Source organism: Bombina bombina, chromosome 5 (genome assembly GCF_027579735.1).
Source record: "Bombina bombina isolate aBomBom1 chromosome 5, aBomBom1.pri, whole genome shotgun sequence".
Taxonomy (NCBI): domain Eukaryota; kingdom Metazoa; phylum Chordata; class Amphibia; order Anura; family Bombinatoridae; genus Bombina; species Bombina bombina.
The window spans coordinates 510,835,208-510,855,739 of record NC_069503.1 but is presented as its reverse complement, the minus strand read 5'-3'; the positions used below and the strand labels follow the sequence as shown (position 1 = coordinate 510,855,739).

Below are 20,532 nucleotides of genomic sequence, written 5' to 3'. Positions count from 1 at the left end.
AGGCCGCGGGGCATAGCAGTGGCCCCTTATTTAGATGACATCCTGATACAGGCGTCAAACTTCCAAATTGCCAAGTCTCATACGGACGTAGTACTGGCATTTCTGAGATCGCATGGGTGGAAAGTGAACGAGGAAAAGAGTTCTCTATCCCCACTCACAAGAGTTTCCTTCCTAGGGAATCTGATAGATTCTGTAGAAATGAAAATTTACCTGACGGAGTCCAGGTTATCAAAGCTTCTAAATTCCTGCCGTGTTCTTCATTCCATTCCGCGCCCTTCGGTGGCTCAGTGCATGGAAGTAATCGGCTTAATGGTAGCGGCAATGGACATAGTGCCGTTTGCATGCCTACATCTCAGACCGCTGCAACTATGCATGCTCAGTCAGTGGAACGGGGATTACACAGATTTGTCCCCTCTACTAAATCTGGATCAAGAGACCAGGGATTCTCTTCTCTGGTGGCTATCTCGGGTCCATCTGTCCAAAGGTATGACCTTTCGCAGGCCAGATTGGACAATTGTAACAACAGATGCCAGCCTTCTAGGTTGGGGTGCAGTCTGGAACTCCCTGAAGGCTCAGGGATCGTGGACTCAGGAGGAGACACTCCTTCCAATAAATATTCTGGAAGAGCGATATTTAATGCTCTTCAGGCTTGGCCTCAGTTAGCAACTCTGAGGTACATCGGTTTCTCAGGTTTGCTTTTCTAGACAGGCATTACCAGTTTGTAGCTCTTCCCTTTGGATTAGCTACAGCCCCAAGAATCTTTATGAAGGTTCTAGGGTCGCTTCTAGCAATCCTAAGGCCGCGGGGCATAGCAGTGGCCCCTTATTTAGATGACATCCTGATACAGGCGTCAAACTTCCAAATTGCCAAGTCTCATACGGACGTAGTACTGGCATTTCTGAGATCGCATGGGTGGAAAGTGAACGAGGAAAAGAGTTCTCTATCCCCACTCACAAGAGTTTCCTTCCTAGGGAATCTGATAGATTCTGTAGAAATGAAAATTTACCTGACGGAGTCCAGGTTATCAAAGCTTCTAAATTCCTGCCGTGTTCTTCATTCCATTCCGCGCCCTTCGGTGGCTCAGTGCATGGAAGTAATCGGCTTAATGGTAGCGGCAATGGACATAGTGCCGTTTGCATGCCTACATCTCAGACCGCTGCAACTATGCATGCTCAGTCAGTGGAACGGGGATTACACAGATTTGTCCCCTCTACTAAATCTGGATCAAGAGACCAGGGATTCTCTTCTCTGGTGGCTATCTCGGGTCCATCTGTCCAAAGGTATGACCTTTCGCAGGCCAGATTGGACAATTGTAACAATAGATGCCAGCCTTCTAGGTTGGGGTGCAGTCTGGAACTCCCTGAAGGCTCAGGGATCGTGGACTCAGGAGGAGACACTCCTTCCAATAAATATTCTGGAAGAGCGATATTTAATGCTCTTCAGGCTTGGCCTCAGTTAGCAACTCTGAGGTACATCAGATTGCAGTCGGACAACATCACGACTGTGGCTTACATCAACCATCAAGGGGGAACAAGAAGTTCCCTAGCGATGTTAGAAGTCTCAAAGATAATTCGCTGGGCAGAGACTCACTCTTGCCACCTATCAGCTATCCATATCCCAGGTGTAGAGAACTGGGAGGCGGATTTTTTAAGTCGTCAGACTTTTCATCCGGGAGAGTGGGAACTCCATCAGGAGGTGTTTGCACAATTGATTCATCGTTGGGGCAAACCAGAACTGGATCTCATGGCATCTCGCCAGAACGCCAAGCTTCCTTGTTACGGATCCAGGTCCAGGGATCCCAAGGCGACGCTAATAGATGCTCTAGCAGTGCCCTGGTCCTTCAACCTGGCTTATGTGTTTCCACCGTTTACTCCCTCGACTGATTGCCAAGGTCAAGCAGGAGAGAGCATCAGTGACTTTGATAGCGCCTGCGTGGCCACGCAGGACCTGGTATGCAGATCTGGTGGACATGTCATCCTTTCCACCATGGACTCTGCCTCTGAGACAGGACCTTCTATTTTAGGGTCCTTTCAACTATCCAAATCTAATTTCTCTGAGACTGACTGCCTGGAGATTGAACGCTTGATATCAAAGCGTGGCTTCTCCGAGTCACTCATTGATACCTTAATACAGGCACGAAAGCCTGTCACCAGGAAAATTTACCATAAAATATGGCGTAAATATCTTTATTGGTGTGAATCCAAGGGTTACTCATGGAGTAAAGTCAGGATTCCCAGGATATTATCCTTTCTCCAAGAAGGTTTGGAAAAAGGATTGTCAGCTAGTTCCTTAAAGGGACAGATTTCTGCTCTGTCTATTCTTTGCACAAGCGTCTGGCAGATGTTCCAGACGTTCAGGCATTTTGTCAGGCTTTATTTAGAATCAAGCCTGTGTTTAAACCTGTTGCTCCACCATGAAGCTTAAATTTGTTTCTTAAGGTTCTTCAAGGAGTTCCGTTTGAACCTCTTCATTCCATAGATATCAAACTTTTATCTTGGAAAGTTCTTTTTTTGGTAGCTATTTCCTCGGCTCGCAGAGACTCCGAGTTATCTGCCTTACAATGTGATTCTCCTTATCTGATTTTCCATACGGATAAGGTAGTCCTACGTACCAAACCTGGGTTTTTACCTAAGGTGGTATCTAACAAGAATATCAATCAAGAGATTGTTGTTCCATCCTTGTGTCCTAATCCTTCTTCAAAGAAGGAACGTCTATTACACAATCTGGACGTGGTTCGTGCTTTAAAGTTTTACTTACAAGCTACTAAAGATTTTCGACAAACATCTGCTTTGTTTGTTGTCTACTCTGGACAGAGGAGAGGTCAAAAGGCTTCGGCAACCTCTCTTTCTTTTTGGCTAAGAAGCATAATCTGCTTAGCCTATGAGACTGCTGGCCAGCAGCCTCCTAAAAGGATTACAGTTCATTCTACTAGAGCTGTGGCTTCCACATGGGCCTTTAAAAATTAGGCTTCTGTTGAACAGATTTGCAAGGTGGCGACTTGGTCTTCGCTTCATACTTTTTCAAAATTCTACAAATTTGATACTTTTGCTTCTTCGGAGGCTATTTTTGGGAGAAAGGTTTTACAGGCAGTGGTACCTTCCGTTAAAGTACCTGCCTTGTCCCTCCCTTCATCCGTGTACTTTAGCTTTGGTATTGGTATCACCACAAGTAATGGATGATCCGTGGACTGGATACACCTTACAAGAGAAAACACAATTTATGCTTACCTGATAAATTTATTTCTCTTGTGGTGTATCCAGTCCACGGCCCGCCCTGTCATTTTAAGGCAGGTAATTTTTTCATTTAAACTACAGTCACCACTGCACCCTATGATTTCTCCTTTCTCTGCGTGTTTTCGGTCGAATGACTGGATATGGCAGTTAGGGGAGGAGCTATATAACAGCTCTGCTGTGGGTGTCCTCTTGCAACTTCCTGTTGGGAATGAGAATATCCCACAAGTAATGGATGATCCGTGGACTGGATACACCACAAGAGAAATAAATTTATCAGGTAAGCATAAATTGTGTTTTCATTTGAAAAAAATTAAAGAAAGCCTTTTATTTTAGTACTGGCAGACTTTCTGCCAGTACTTAAGATGGCGGGGACAATTGTGTGGTGGGGGAGGGATGAGAGTTGTTTGGGAGGGATCAAGGGGTGGGATGTGTCAGGTGGGAGGCTTATCTCTACACCAAAGCTAAAATTAACCCTTCAAGCTCCCTACAAGCTACCTAATTAACCCCGTCACTGCTGGGCATAATACAAGTGTGTTGCACAGCGGCATTTAGCAGCCTTCTAATTACCAAAAAGCAACGCAAAAGCCATATATGTCTGCTATTTCTGAACAAAGGGGATCCTAGAGAAGCGAATGGTGGGGTGTATACAGCGCCTATAAAGGCAGAGGTAGTGGAGAACAAATATATGATTGATGTGGAAAAAGGACTCCTAAAGTGATATAGATGTAGTAGGTATAATTTAATACATGGGGGTATATAAAAATACAATGTTGAGAGACGAGAGGAAATAACACAGTTAAAAATCCTATATAATATACATTAAACAATGGATTGTAAAAATAAAATCAACAATCGGTAAAGTAGTGAGTCAACAAATGGTCAGAATGAAATTGGTATACCAATCATGGATCCATATAGAGGGATATATGTGATAGAAATCCAACATAAGTGAATAAATGTCAAATTGTCAATAAATACTCAAAGTAATGTTGTTTCCAAATGAAACATCCAAATGGTGAGAAAAATCTATAAGGTGAAAAAACTTATGTTGCAAAAATGAAAAATAAAAACAAAAACAAAAATGAAAATAACTGCAAAAGTAGAGGTGAGTGTCTTGGTGAAAAAATAATGTGTACACAAAAAGGTATAGAGAGTATATTTATAAAAATTTGAATAATCCTCCAATGTGGTCCTGTGGTGCACTGTATCCTCAGTAAAAACAGTAATAAACCTAAGAAAAAATAAATAAACAAGACATAGTGTAGATGTACAAAAAGTCAAAGTTCTGTTAAAAATGTGCTTACCAAATGTCGATGCGTTTCGGCCTATGCTAGGCCTTTTTCAAGACAGTAAAAAATAGTGGCATTAAGTGGCCTTTTATATGGTAAGCTATAGTATGTTTTGGCGCCAAAATCACTCATTTTGGGGCCACCTACTTCCTGATAAGATGCATTGTGGGTAAAAAATTAATAAAACTGTTAAAAAGTAATAAAAGTGATAAATTCCAAACATATCTTGGTAGGATGGGTAATATCATCTAATTTCCATCTAGATTTTATAATATTGGCGATAATATTGATGTTCTACACACTATAAAAGTGAAGTCACAACATGTACATAGTTCAAAGGTATCACTTCCGGTTTCGGCAATAGCAGAGGCATGCTGATACTCATGTAGGGGAATAGTATCTTAATTGTTCAATTGTGTTAGTCAAATATATTGAATAGTTTAAACAGTGTATCAACTATAATGGTGCATCTGAGCCAAATTGCCTAAGATCGTGAAACCGGAAAAGGGGGCGTGACGTCACTTCCGGTTTTGCCAAACATCGAGGTGACACTTAGGGGAATAGTAGAGAGATCTAATTTATTAAATGGGTCAAATATATTGAATAGTTTAAACAGTGTATCAACTATAAGGGTGCATCCGTGCCAAATTGCCTAAGATCGTGAAACCGGAAATGGGGGTGTGACATCACTTCCGGTTTCGCCAAACATTGAGGTGACACCTAGGGGAATAGTAGAGAAAATCTAATTTATTAAATGGTTGTATTTATATAGGATGGCAAATTTAGGAATGTAGAGAATTGGGTGTATAGCATGCTACTATCTTAGCAAAACTATATCAATATCTTGTATATGGGGAATGTATCCTCACTTCCGGTGGCTATATTGTCAAAGATGGGCCTGGGATCCTAGAGAAGCATTTACAACCATTTGTGCCATAATTGCACAAGCTGTTTGCAAATAATTTCAGTGAGAAACCTAAAATTGTGAAAAAATTAACAATTCTTTTTATTTGATCGCATTTGGCGGTGAAATGGTGGCATGAAATATACCAAAATTGGCCTATATCAATACTTGGGGGTGTCTACTACACTACATTAAAGCTAAAATTAACCCTACACGCTCCCTACAAGCTCCCTAATTAACCCCATCACTGCTGGGCATAATACACGTGTATATATATATGTCTGCTATTTCTGAACAAAGGGGACCCCGGAGAAGCATTTACAACCATTTATGCCAAAATTGCACAAGCTGTTTGTAAATAATTTCAGTGAGAAACCTAAAGTTTGTGAAAAAATTTGTGAAAAAGTGAACAATTTTTTTTATTTGATCGCATTTGGCGGTGAAATGGTGGCATAAAATATACCAAATTAGGCCTAGATCAATACTTTGGGATGTATTCTAAAAAAAAAATATATACATGTCAAACGATATTCAGGGATTCCTGAAAGATATCAGTGTCCCAATGTAACTAGCGCTAATTTTGAAAAAAAGTGGTTTGGAAATAGCAAAGTGCTACTTGTATTTATTGCCCTATAACTTGCAAAAAAAGCAAAGAACATGTAAACATTGAGTAATTCTAAACTCAGGACAAAATTTAGAAACTATTTAGCATGGGTGTTTTTTGGTGGTTGTAGATGTGTAACAGATTTTGGGGGTCAAAGTTAGAAAAAGTGTTTTTTTTTTCCATTTTCTTCTCATATTTTATAAATAATTTTATAGTAAATTATAATATATGATGAAAATAATGGTATCTTTAGAAAGTCCATTTAATGGCGAGAAAAACAGTATATAATATGTGTAGGTACAGTAAATGAGTACAAGGAAAATTACAGCTAAACACAAACACTGTAAAAATGTAAAACGAGCCTTGGTCCCAAACGGACAGAAAATGGAAAAGTGCTGTGGTCATTAAGGGGTTAAAACACTTCACACATACATACTGTATACATACACACACACACATACGTGCATACACACATACATACATACACACATAAATACATATACACCTCTGAGCACTTCCCAGTCAAACACCTTGTTGAATATCATATCCCATAAAAAACAATTTTAAAACATGATTTCCCCCACAAAACACTTTCCATTTAATAGTTATAAATATGATACATTTCACACATACATACACATGCTCAGACATGCACATATATACATACACACATATGAACCTCTGAGCCCTTCCCAGTCCAACACCTTGTCTAATATCATATCCATTTAAATACATTTTAAAACATTATTTCCACCAAATAGCGTTATTTTCCATTTAATGTGAATAATTATGGGTGAAATAGTTTAAGATATGATACATGTGTTTTGTTCTATATATATTCTAGCCCTAACACTTTACTTCAGGTCCCTTAGAGAGCTACATTTTCAAATGCAACACATAATTCACCACTTGCACTCTGCGCTATCCACTGCAAGATAAGCACTATTTTTAGAGGTTGCTTGTAATCTATACAATTCACTTTAATTTGAATATTAATAGCATATGCTTGAAGCCACTATAGTTCAGGTTTCATGTCATAAGAATGTATTATACCTTAACAGAAAGTATGTATCCTTAACCAAAATAAAGCTTCACTTTGTTTGTTCACAGAATCCTTGAAGCATGTCCAGATCTTTAAAAATTGTACATTTTCCATTGCAGATATAGGTTGATAATTTCCAGGAACATCTTCCCAGGATTAAAGAGAGTGTTCATAAAAATGGAAACAAATATTTAAACCTTCTAGAGGTATAGCATTTTTGACAAGGTTGGGATTATTCCTCAAATAATAAAATTAGATTCACTGTTGAGATGAAATAATCAACATAATTAAACTCTGTTGGTCTTCTAAGTGTGTAATCAGCATTATTTCATAATGGTGTGATACTATGTCCTCCATTTAACAAGGGCCGGATGAACACATGAGGATATCTCTGCCCCTGTCCACCCAGCATTGTGGCTAGCAGGCAGCACCTGCATTTATCATTGTACAGGGGCTGCTCAGGTTGGAGAAGTCCGGGATATTGAGAAATACCACTTTAGAGTTGGAGTAGTAAGTTAAGAAGCAGTGGTTACCGAGCTGCAGACTCGCTCATGCTAATTTCTAAGCCCTCAAAGGGCTAGACAGCACTAGTTCATTTGTGCCTTTTAGATAATGTTGTGCTCATTCTTGTTGAGTTATTTATGAGCCAGCACTGATTGTCTAAAATGCAAGTCTGTCAAAGGCACTAAGATAAGGGGCAGTTTGCAGAAGCTTAGATACAAGGTAATCACAGAGGTAAAAAGTTGGTTATGACTTCCGGTGGGCGGGCCAAGGAGAAGGCAGCTAGTGCTAACAGCTCCTGAGTTAGTTGGCATATTAACGCATAATTAATACTTATATACCCCAACAACATATAAAACTAAGCTCCTGAATTGACCCGAGTGCATGATAGCCTTGATACAGCTGGTATCCGGCGTGTTTGAGCACAGGCGACAACCATCTCGCCCCCCCGGCAAGCTGACCTGCACATGGAAGTGCGACCACATCAAACAGGCTCCCTGATAAATTATCTTTGCCTGAATGACTGAACTAGCCCAGCAGTGTAAACATACGGACAACACGCTTCCCATACCTAGCCTGGCTTAGAGAGAGGGAGTGAGGCTCATACCGGATTCGGGCCTAGGAGCAGTTCGGAATCCTGCAGCCACGGAACAGCGGGTGCGGAGACTCCCCCACACGTCTCACTGACCGAGATCAGAGAACCGGCAGCAACAGCACCCAAGCGGAGCATTCGGTGAATCCCCGGAGTCTGCAGTATCACGGGAGGAGCGGGCGGCTAGAGAGTGAGCAAAGCCAAGAGAACACAGACTGAGGCAAAAAGGCGCGAAAGCGGTGAGCGCCATATTGCCGCCATATTGCCACCATACCTCTGCCGGGAAGAAGAGTAGTGCTGAGGCGGCAACGCATCTTGCTGCACTGGTGGCGGGGTGTGCACTGCTGGCCAGCCTAACCGGGACCTGACATCGCACCTCCGGAGGGACTGGTCCTGCAAGGAACAACGAAAAGAGAACGTTCTGCCCTGCTGGTGTGCGGATAGGCCTCTGCCGCTGTGGAGTGTCGACTCCGGCTCAGGTAAACGACCTATCGACCGCACAGACACTGAGGGCTGACAAAAGGGAAAGGCTTTTGTTTACCAGAGACATAGTTGGGTGTTAGACCAGTGGCAGCCTACCCTCCCTCCCCGGACACAAACAGCGACACAGCTCTGCTGGTCCCCCTCTGTAAAGGCTCTTTGCTCAAGGGGAAAACTGTTAAAGACTGCATTGTGTGACTCTCTCCATAAGGGCAAGCTAAGAATAATTAACTCTTTCAAGGGACTGATCCAACATAGCTGGCCCTTTCCTGCACCATAAACCCGGCTGATTGATGAATATATTATCTGGCATAACAGTCTAGTGCTTCTGCGGGGCAAAACCCAGTGCTTCAGTGTGTGACTGATAGTTTTTCTTACAGCTATACAAAACCAAAATTTAGGTGCTGTCAGCTGGAACACAGATGTATTGCCTAGGCTCACCTTGTAATATCAAAGCATAACTAAATCTGGGCTGACCTACTGTCTACTTTGCACCTATATAATGTCTTTTAAAGCATAAGATAATTATTGTTGAGACATATTATATCCTAGGCTTACTTGTTACGTTACTGATTCTGCAATAACCTTTTTATGTGTGCTGGGTACATATTGATACTGTATGCATAGGTAAACTATTTCTGTGCCTAGGTAACTTTTATGGATAAATTCCTGACAGGCAGTAGAATGTCAGGGAAGAACAAGAGTTCTGGAAGGACGAGGGGAGCTGCAGACCATCCACAGGAGTCAAATTCTGTCCCACAAAATGAGCAGACAATCTCTTTGGACACACATGTGGTGGTGCGGCAGCTCTCCTCCATCTTTCTCCCCAAAATTGAAAGTTTACAAAAAGGTCTTGATCATTTGACAGGGGAGATGAAACAATTCTCCGTCAGATTTACCGAGATGGAGGACAGGGTGTCAGGGCTCGAGGACACATCGGTCACACATGATACACAATTAGATGTTCTACTGAAGCAAAATGTAGTCCTACACCAAAGATTAGAGGATTTAGAAAATAGATCCCGTCGCAATAACCTGCGCATCCTGGGGATCCCAGAAAATGTTAAGCCCCGAGACCTCATTCATTTCATTCAGGATACACTACCTACACTACTTAATCTAACCCCTGCACTGTTCAGGGGTAGCGTAGAGAGGGCGCATAGAGTAGGCCCCGAGAGACAGCAAGACAGAGGCAACACGCAACCTAGGCAGGTCATGGTAAAATTTCTACACTTTCAGCTCAAAATAGAGATACTGAGGGCTTACAGAAAGGTTTCCCCAGTTTTGTATGAGGGATCAAAATTGCTAATATTTCAAGATTACTCCTCCGAACTCATGCGTAAACGCAAGGAGTTCTCCCCCCTTTGCTCTCGACTAAACGGAGAGGGCAGAAAAGTGTACCTTTTATATCCAGCCAGACTAAAGTTACTAACCCCCTCAGGACCTAAGTTTTTTGATACCCCACAAGAGGTTACTGACTTCCTGGGTAGAGAACACAGGGGCTCAATGGCAGGCTCACCCAGATCATCGCATTCAGACCCGGGATGAGAGATGGGGGGGTCCATATTGTGTACTAAGGGATCTTCTTATCTCTTTTCTTTGAATTTAAGGGTTAATGGAAACCTTTAGAGACACGGTGCAACGACACCACTTGTTTAGGGGGGAATATAACAATGCTGTTGTTTTAGTTAAACCTACTGTTCTAAGTTCAACTGTTAGAAATTTAGGTTATGTTGCAATGTTATTGACTACTTCAATGATTTTCTGCGTATGTTACCTCTTTTTAAAAATTTCAGCCAATTTACTTATATCTTCTCTTAGGAATGGCCCATTAATTCTATACCCGGATGTGGCGTATCCAGGGTTCATTAGTTTAACTGCTCATTACAAGGTATATGTAAAACATAACCCCCATTCCAGAACGATTTATACCCTGTCAAGTGCTCCTTCTGGCTTGCAGGTCACTATCACACTTTTATCCATGATAATGGAAACCTTTAGAGATCTGATGCAGCGACACCACTTGTTCAAGCAGAAATGCAACACCGCTACTGTTTTGGTTAAACCTAACGTTGTAGGTACAATGGTTAGAAATTATCTGATGCAACGACACCACTTGTTCAAGCAGAATTGTAATACCGTTACTGTTTTGGTCAAACCTAATGTTGTAGGTTCAATGGTTAGAAATTTATATTATGTTATTATGTCACTGACTACTTTAATGATCTCCTGCATGAGTTTGTATATGTTTACCTTTTTAAATACTGCAACCAATATATTGATATACTCACTCAGGGACGGCCCAATGATTCTATGCCTGGATGTGGCGTATCCAAGGTTCATTAGTTTAACTGCTCATTACAATATAAATGTAAATCACAAGCCCCTCTCCAGAGTGCTTTATAACTTGTCAAATGTCCTTTGTGGTCTGCAGGTCATGATTCTGCTTTCATCTAGGATATCACAGAAGGTATGTGAAATTACTGTGGGTGCGGGGGGAGGGGAGGGAGAGAGAGTTAGGATGCATGCATTATTATTATTATTTTTTTCCTTTTTTTTTTTTTTTTTTTTTTTTTTTTTTTTTTTTTTTTGTTGTCTTTTCCCCATTTCTCCCCTCCCGCAGGATACCGGAGAGATCCTAACTCACATGACATCGCTTGAATGGCGGTAAGGTTTATGACATGGAATGTGGGAGGGATTAATTCTCCCACTAAGAGGAGCACTATACTGACACACTTAAGACGATTGGGAACTGACATAGCACTACTACAAGAAACCCATCTATCTGAGACAGAACACGAGAAACTAAAGAGAGACTGGGTGGGGGCAATAGAACACATTTCATTCACTAACTCTAGTAGGGGCATTGCTATTCTATTTGGGAAAAGAGGGAACGTTGAAATTTTGCACACACTCAAAGATAAGGAGGGCAGATTCCTGATAGTCAAAGTTAAGATAAATCAGAGGGTACTAGTGATATGTAACATATACGCGCCAAACTGTAAATCTAAAACCTTCTGGACGCGACTCATACAAGCACTTGTCCCCTTCTCGGGTTCTGAGATTATCCTGGGAGGAGACTTTAATTTGACTCCAAACCCAGCCTGTGACAGAATGCGGGATCCAGATCGCACAACCGAGAGGTATCGCTCGACGTGCAACAACACTTTCGAACAGAAAACATTTTCTAGAATCTCTGAATCCCTACAACTTGTTGATATCTGGAGGCTAAGAAACGCGGATAGTAAAGATTTTACTTGTATCTCTAGGGCCACTCCAACACTGTCGCGCATAGACCTCTTTATGACGTCCTCTAGCTTAATCCCTAGGGTTACTGGAACTAGGATTCACAATGTTGTGGTCTCGGACCATGCACCGGTTGAACTAGTGCTCTCAGTTGGAACCATAGTTGCCAATAAGCAGACGCTTAGGTTCCCAAGCTTCCTTTACACTTCTGACGCATTCTCCAAGCATTTAACGCATGCATGGAATGACTATTACACAGACAATCTGGCGCACCAAGACAATCCAGAATTGTTTTGGAACGCGGCAAAAGCGGTTCTCACGGGGGATATCATCTCCTATGTATCCGCCCTACGGAGAAAAACTCAGGCTAGACTGCAAAACCTGCAGGAGGCTTTAACGGAAGCCTACCAAGCATACTGTGGAAGTCCATGCCAAGCCCTAAGGGATAAATACCTTGAAAGGAAGGGAGAGTTAGATGTGTTTCTGGGCCACCAGGCTGTCTCACGGCTACTTAGAACCCAGGCTAAGTATTACAGAGAGGGGGACAGATCAGGTAGACTATTAGCCTCCTTGGTAAATAAGAAGACTGCTTGTAAGCCTATAGCGGCAATTACTTACCGCAATAAGACTCATAAAACACCAGAGTCTATAGTGACGGCTTTAGCGGATTATTACGCCGACCTATATGCCAGTCAAAAGAAACCGCCTCAGGAGATCATAGCATCCTTCTGGAAGGAGCTTGATCTTCCGCAGCTCAGGGAGGAACAATTGGCGGTTCTCAACTCACCCATAGCCCCTGAAGAGATCCTAAAATCCATCTCCTCTATGTCCAATGGGAAAGCGGCAGGTCCTGACGGCCTCCCGGCTGAGTTCTTCAAACTATTGAAGACCCAGATCACACCGACCCTAACAAAATTATACAACTTATATTACAAGGAGTTGATACCTCCCTCTCAAACATTTACAATGGCACATGTGTCATTGATTCCGAAGCCGGGGAAGGATCCAGGTCTCCCCGAATCTTATCGTCCCATCTCCCTACTCAACTCGGACTACAAGATCTTGATGAAGATCTTGGCTGATAGACTAAAAGAAGTCCTGACCGACATTATCCACCCGGACCAAACGGGATTTATGAGCCACAGAACATCAGTGACTAATGTGAGAAGGGTACTACATGCCATTGCTCACTATGAGGGGGGACTGGAATTCCCCGAGACGGCAGATCAACCAGAGGCCTTCCTGCTATCTTTGGATGCAGAGAAGGCCTTCGACAGGGTTGAGTGGAGCCACTTGCAGGACGTACTCCAGCGCTTTGGCTTCTCGGGATCATTTCCCCAATATATCAGCAATATCTACAAGGCCCCATGGATTGCTATCATGGCTAACGGGTTATTCTCGCCGCGTATCACACTACAAAGAGGCACCCGTCAAGGGTGCCCTCTATCCCCCCTTCTTTTCAACCTAGCCCTTGAGCCACTGGCTGTTAAGTTGCGTAAAGTCTATCCGGGTATGAGGATGGGAGAGGAGAGGATGCATCTGGCATTATATGCGGATGACATGCTCTTATTTGTGGAACATCCTGCAAAGCATATCCCAAAAATCCTGGCAACCATTGAGGCCTTTGGGTCCTTTTCCGGCTATAGGATAAACAAAACAAAATCAGAAATCTTATGGCTTTGGAGACATAAGGCACAGTCACGCTCCTATCCATTTCAAGAGGCTGGGGACACCTTGACCTATCTGGGCATTAAATTGTCCACCAATAGGCAAACCTTATACCGTAATAACATCACGCGGGTGTGTTATGACATAGCTCAAACCTTAGAAGGATGGAGAAACTTACCGATCTCTCTCACAGGGCGAATCAACTTGGTGAAAATGGTCATCCTACCACGGATACTATATTCTCTCTTGATGCTGCCTTTTCTGATTACCCGAAAAGACCTGGCGATCTACTCAAAAGCCCTATCTAAGTTCTTATGGAAGGGGGGCAGATCTAGAATAGCTCTCAAGAAATTATATGCACGGCCCTCCTCGGGTGGTCTGGGTCTCCCCGACCTGAAGCTATACAACTGGGCAGCACTCAACCGTCTAATGCTGGATTGGCAATTAAAGACGGAACACTTCTACACACCCGAACTCGAGAGGAATGCACTAAAGGGGTTTGAACCCTCACTTCTGCCTTACACCCCGTCTAATAACCTCCCGACGGGGGTCAAGGATAGTTTCCTCTATAAGGACGTACTGCGGGCATGGTGGCAAACCCTAAAATACCTGGGCCGGCGTCACGCGTCCCCCAGGCTAATCCCTCTGCGAAACAATACCTGCTTCCCTCCTGGGATTGATACTTCCCCGTTTACCAACTGGGAAACCAAAGGCTTATGCTCAGTGGGAGATGCTCTTGACATCTCTAGAAAATGCGTTAAGTCCTTTGAGGAATTGCAAACTCAATTTGGGCTACCGCGGGCCCACTTCTACGCCTATCTTCAGATGAGGCATTACGTGAACCAGCTTATTAGAGAGGACCCACAATTCTGGGAACCGCACATATTTACTGTGTCAATGTCTACTTTTAAGCTTGGAAGTTTCTCTATCTCGGGGATTTACAAAACACTGCTGAGCCATATTGAATCTAAACATCTGGCCCTGCTAGAGAATAGATGGAGAGGCCACTTGGAAAGGGAGGATCTTCCAGAGCTAATCCAGCGCAGTGTAGAAAACGCTAAAAAAGCAACGCTGTCCATGACATTGAGAGAGTCCCAGATCAGAATGCTGCATAAAGATTACATTATACCACGCAGGCTAGCTAAATGGAAACATGGGGTGAGGAATGAGTGTAGTAAGTGTAGGATTGGTGACCCGAACTTTCTTCATTACTTCTACACCTGCCCACGAGTTCACCAGTTCTGGGGTAAAATAGCCTTATGGATCACAAGGGTAATTAAAATCAAGGTCAAGATAGGGATAGAGCAAGTCTGCTTCCTGAGTTGGGAAGAACAAGATACTAGACACACCCCACTACTCACCACTATGATCTTGATTGCCAGAAAGGTCATACTGAGAGTTTGGACCGAAAACGCTGCTCCCACCTTTATTGCATTTAAACACAACTTGCATAAGCAATTACTCACTGAACAATTAGACACCAAAATGGACACTGACAGAAGGCTTAGACACTTCATTACTAAATGGCGGAAGTACATTGATACTCTACCATTGGATTCACAAAAACAATTATTGCTCCCATTTGCGCATACTGAATACATGTTGACGGCCTCTTTAAGGGGAGAATGGACATTCCTACAACAAACACGAGGGGGCGGGGGGGGGGAGAGAGAATACCGCTATCTAGGATGATGAAACTGCTCTATGGCCCCTACCCCCTCCTGCTTACCCCCTACCCCTGACCCTTGTAGACCCTTTGATGTGTGAGTGGAATTTTTTTTTTTTTTTTTTTTTTTTTTTTTTCTCTCTCTTCCTCTCCCTCTTTATCCGGACCGCACAGTATAAATTGAAACAGCAACCTTATAGAATGCTGGAAATGGCTGCGCATAAATGCTAGGCGCAAATGTTGGTGGTTAATTAAGGTTTAAGGGGGGTGGGACTGGGGAAGGGAAAGTTATTATCCTAAAGGAAAACTGTCATAGAATAACTGTAAAAACCAGAAAAAGGACCTGAGAGATTGATATATGATATACGACATTTTTGTACATTGCAACACGTTTTACTCAGTTGTATACCTGCCTATTTATTCATGTTAATGTTGTCCTGGATGTAAGGACATAACTGTATTTTTGCAATATCTCTTGTCCTCAATAAAACAGAATTTAAAAAAAAAAAGTTGGTTATGCAAAACTGGGGAATAGGTAATAAAGGGATTATATATCTTTTTAAACAAAACATTTCAAGTAGACTGTCACTTTAATTAATACAAACAAATATCCCTTTCTTGTGTGTAAAGAGACTTTAAAGCTATAGGTCAACAGTTTTACTGACTAAAGAGTCAATATCTGCCCACTAATATTTTACAGTGCTGTATATGTGTGTATATAACATACTGTATGTATACTGTAGATATATATATATATATATATATATATATATATATATGTGTGTGTGTGTGTATATATAACATACTGTTCCCAGAAATTATTTTTCTATACGCCTTAACATTCTCTTCTCCAAAATTACACTTGTGCTGATGGGAATGGATACTATTGATAAAAGAACAAACGTCTGCAAAATATCTCCTTAGTTCAAAGACATATAATATTCAACTTGAAGCATTGGAAGAAATAATTACAAAATAAAAAAACACTGATGAGATGCCTGTCAGACAACACATTACACATTTACTGGCATTCCTGGGTTCTAAGGCATGTTTTAATCAGTTTACAATCTAATAATATATAATCCTTCTTATTCTATACTCACCAATTTCAACATAACGGCTGGGCAAATCCCTCAATTCACTGGCATGCCTTTCTTTTACGGAACAGATCTGCAGAACAATGGAAAATTACCAGTCTTATTAGTATCTAGCGTAACAATATGTAGGTGTCCTCAAAAATATTCAAGTAAATAGTATAAAAAAACATAATTTATGTTTACTAGATAAATTCCTTTCCTTCCTGGCAGGGAGAGTCCACAACCTCATTCCTTACTGTTGGGAAATATAACACCTGGCCACCAGGAGGAGGCAAATACACCCCTGCCAAAGGCTCAAATATCCCTCCCTCTTCCCCTATCCCCAGCAATTCTGCCGAGGGAACAAGAAAAAGTAGGAGAAATATCAGGGTATAAAAGGTGCCAGAAAAAATAATATAAAAAGGGAGCCCCCATCAAAAACAATAAATTATGGGTGGGGTCACGGACTCTCCCTGCCAGGAAGGAAAGGAATTTATCTGGTAAGCATAAATTATGTTATCCTTCCATACGGCAGGGAGAGTCCACAACTTCATTCCTTACTGTTGGGAAAACTGTACCCAAGCTCCAGAGGACACTGAATGAATAATAGGAGGGAACAGAACAAAGAGGCGGACTCTATTGTGAGTGCACCACAGCCTGCAAAACTTTTCTCCTTGAAAGCTGCTTCAGCCGAAGCAAACACATCAAGCTTGTAAAATTTAGAAAAAGTGTGTAAGGAGGACCAGGTAGCCGCCTTACAAATCTGATCCATTGAGGCTTTGTTCTTAAAAGCCCAAGAGGAAGCCACTGCTCTACTGGAATGAGTCGAAAAACTCTCAGGAGGCTGTCGTCCCGCTGTTTTATAAGCTAAGCTGATGACACTCCTCAACCAGAAAGATAGAGAAGTTGTAGTAGCCTTCTGCTGCTTACGCTTCCCTGCATAGATGACAAACAAAGAGGAAGATTGTCTGAATTCCTTAGTAACCTGAAGATAGAACTTCAAGGCACGAACCACATCTAGATTGTGAAGCAAATGTTCCTTCACTTAAAAAAGGATTAGGACACAAGGAAGGAACAACAATTTCTTGATTAATGCTACGATTCAACACCACCTTAGGTAAGAACCCTAGTTTTGTGAGTAAAACCACCTTATCAGCATAAAAAACAGATAAGGGGGATCACATTGCAAAGCAGAAATCTCAGAAACTCTGCGCGCAGAGGCAATAGCCAACAAAAAAAGAACCTTCCAAGATAACAATTTAATGTCAACAGTATGCATAGGCTCAAAGGCAGCCTGCTGCAAAACACTAAGAACAAGATTGAGGCTCCAAGGCAGAGCCCCAGATCTAAACACGGGTCTGATCCTAGCCAGAGCCTTAACAAAGGACTGCACATCCAGAAGCTCAGCCAAACATTTGTGCAGTAACACCGACAGGGCCGATATCTGTCTCTTCAGGGAACTAGCAGATAGGCCCTTCTCCAGTCTATCCTGGAGGAAAGCTAAAATTCTGGCAACCTTATGCCAGGAAAAGCCACGCTCTTTACACCAGTACAAGTAAGTCCTCCACACTTTATGGTAGATACGAGTAACTGGCTTAGGAGCTTGAACCAGAGTGTCGATACTCTCAGAGAAGCCTCTTTTGGCTAAGACTAAGTGTTCAATCTCCACGCAGTCAGCCTCAGATAATCTAGATTTTGATGAATGAAGGGACCCTGTATCAGCAGATCTCTGCAACAAGGTAACCTCCACTGAGGAGATGAGGACATCCCCACCAGATCCGCAAACCATGTCCTTCACGGCCACGAAGGATCAATCAGAATCACAGATGCTCGCTCCTGCTTGATACGAGCCACCACACGAGTGAGAAGCGGCAATGGAGGAAAAAGATATATGAGACTGAACATCCATGGTACTGATAGGGCATCTATCGATTCCGCCTGAGGAACCCTCAAATCAACCCATACCTGGGTAGCCTGGTATTGAGGCAGGATGCCATAAGATCTATCTCTAGCGCCCGCCACTCGTTGCATATCTCTTCAAACACGTCGGGGTGAAGAGACCATTCCCCTAGGTGAAAGGATTGCCTGCTGAGGAAGTCCGCTTCCCAGTTGTCCACACCCGGAATTACCTCCATACCCTAAGCCACTGAGGGTCTCGAGGAGGCCTGGAGGGCAAGACATGCAGAAGTTAGCTTGCAACATCTCTGATCTGTGAGGAAAATTCTCATTGATATGGAGTCTATTATAGTACCCAGGAAATTCACCTTTGTACTTGGAGTAAGAGAACTCTTTTCCAAGTTTATCTTCCATCTATGTGATCGAAGAAGACTGAGAAGAGACTCCGAATGTTCTTCCGCTAAACAAAAAGATGGTGCCTGTACCAAGCTATCATCCGGGCAAGGCGCTACTGCAATACCTTGTGTTCTGGCAACGGCTAGAAGAGCCCCCAGTACCTTTGTAAATATACTTGAAGTAGTAGCTAGGCCAAACAGAAGAGCAATGAACTGAAAGTGCTTATCCAGGAAAGCAAACTTCAGGAACTGGAAATGTTCCCTGTGAATTGGGATGTTAAGGTATACATCCTTCAGGTCCATTATGGTCATAAACTGTCCTTCCTGAACCAGTGGCAGGATTGACTGTATTGTTTCTATCTTAAAAGAAGGAACACTCAGAAACTTGTTTAAAGGGACACTGAACCCGAGTAGGGGGCAGGATCGGATCGAGTAGGGGGCAGACTGTCTCTTTTTTCAGACGCTTGGTTCCAGGATGTACAGGATCCTTGGGTCCTGGAGGTTGTATCTCAAGGATACAGGATAGAATTTAAGTCTTATCCGCCATTGGCCAAATTCCTACTCTCCAGTCTTTCGACAAGTTTAGAAAAGAGGGCTGCCTTCTTCAGTTGTGTACTGGATCTCTCCTCTCTAGAAGTAATTGTCCCGGTACCTACAGCAGAAAGAGGTTTCGGGTTTTATTCAAACTTTTTTTTGTGGTTCCAAAGAAGGAGGGAACTTTCCGTCCAATTCCAAGTGCTTAAAGGGACACTGAACCCAATTTTTTTCTTTAGTGATTCAGATAGAGCATGCAATTTTAAACAACTTTCTAATTTACTCCTATTATCGATTTTTTCTACGTTCTCTTGCTTTCTTTATTTGAAAAAGAAGGCATCTAAGCTATTTTTTTGGTTCAGAACCACGGAAAGCACTTGTTTATTGGTAGGTGAATTTACCCACCAATCAGCAAGAACAACACAGTGTGTTCACCAAAAAATGGGCCGGCATCTAAACTTACATTCTTGCATTTCAAATAAAGATACCAAGAGAATGAAAATAATTTGATAATAGGAGTAAATTATAAAGTTGTTTAAATTGCATGCTCTATCTGAATCACGATAGAAAAAATTTGGGTTCAGTGTCCCTTTAAGCATTTGGAATTGGACGGAAAGTTCCCTCCTTCTTTGGAACCACAAAAAAGTTTGAATAAAACCCGAAACCTCTTTCTGCTGTAGGTACCGGGACAATTACTTCTAGAGAGGAGAGATCCAGTACACAACTGAAGAAGGCAGCCCTCTTTTCTAAACTTGTCAAAAGATTGGAGAGTAGGAATCTGCCCAATGGCGGATAAGACTTAAATCCTGTACATCCTGGAACCAAGCGTCTGAAAAAAGAGACAGTCTGCCCCCTACTCGATCCGATCCTGGATCTGGGGCCAACCTTTCATGCCGATTTGTTCTCAGCGTGCTTCTTAGTCTGTTTGGACTTATTCCAGGAGTGAGCCGACTTCCAAGTACTCTTGGGCTGCTCGGACTTGGAAGAGGACTGCTGTCCCTTAGGCCTATTCTTCTTATCTTGTGGTAGGAAGGCACCTTTCCCTCCGGTAACTGTAGAGTCCAGCCCTGGACCGAATAAAATCTTCCCCTTGAAGGGAAGAGAAAGGAGTCTGGATTTAGAAGTCATATCCACAGACCAAGACTTCAACCAGAGAGCCCGGCGGGCTAGAACCGCAAAGCCAGCAGCCTTATTTTATTCCTGAATATCCTTGAGGGGAGTCTCCACCTTAATGAGCTCCGACAGAGTGTCGCACCAGTAGGTAGCTGCTCATGCAACCGCGGCTAGAGCTGCCGCCAGTTGAAATAAAAACCCTGTATGTTGAAACATCTTCCTCAGAAAAGTTTCCATTTTTTTATCCATTGGCTCTCAAAAAAAGAACTATCCTCTAGAGGGATAGTAGTATG

At 42.5% G+C, this 20,532-nt stretch overlaps 1 protein-coding gene across 2 annotated transcripts in view; it reads right to left on the bottom strand.

Moving 5' to 3' along the window:
• VPS41 (VPS41 subunit of HOPS complex) overlaps positions 1 to 20,532 on the bottom strand; it is an 809,562-nt gene that overhangs the window by 287,699 nt on the left and 501,331 nt on the right. For both annotated transcript variants that reach the window (XM_053714423.1, XM_053714424.1), the window contains exon 10: positions 16,329 to 16,395. In XM_053714423.1, coding sequence (XP_053570398.1) covers positions 16,329 to 16,395 — 67 coding nt within the window. The remainder of the gene's footprint in view (positions 1 to 16,328; positions 16,396 to 20,532) is intronic.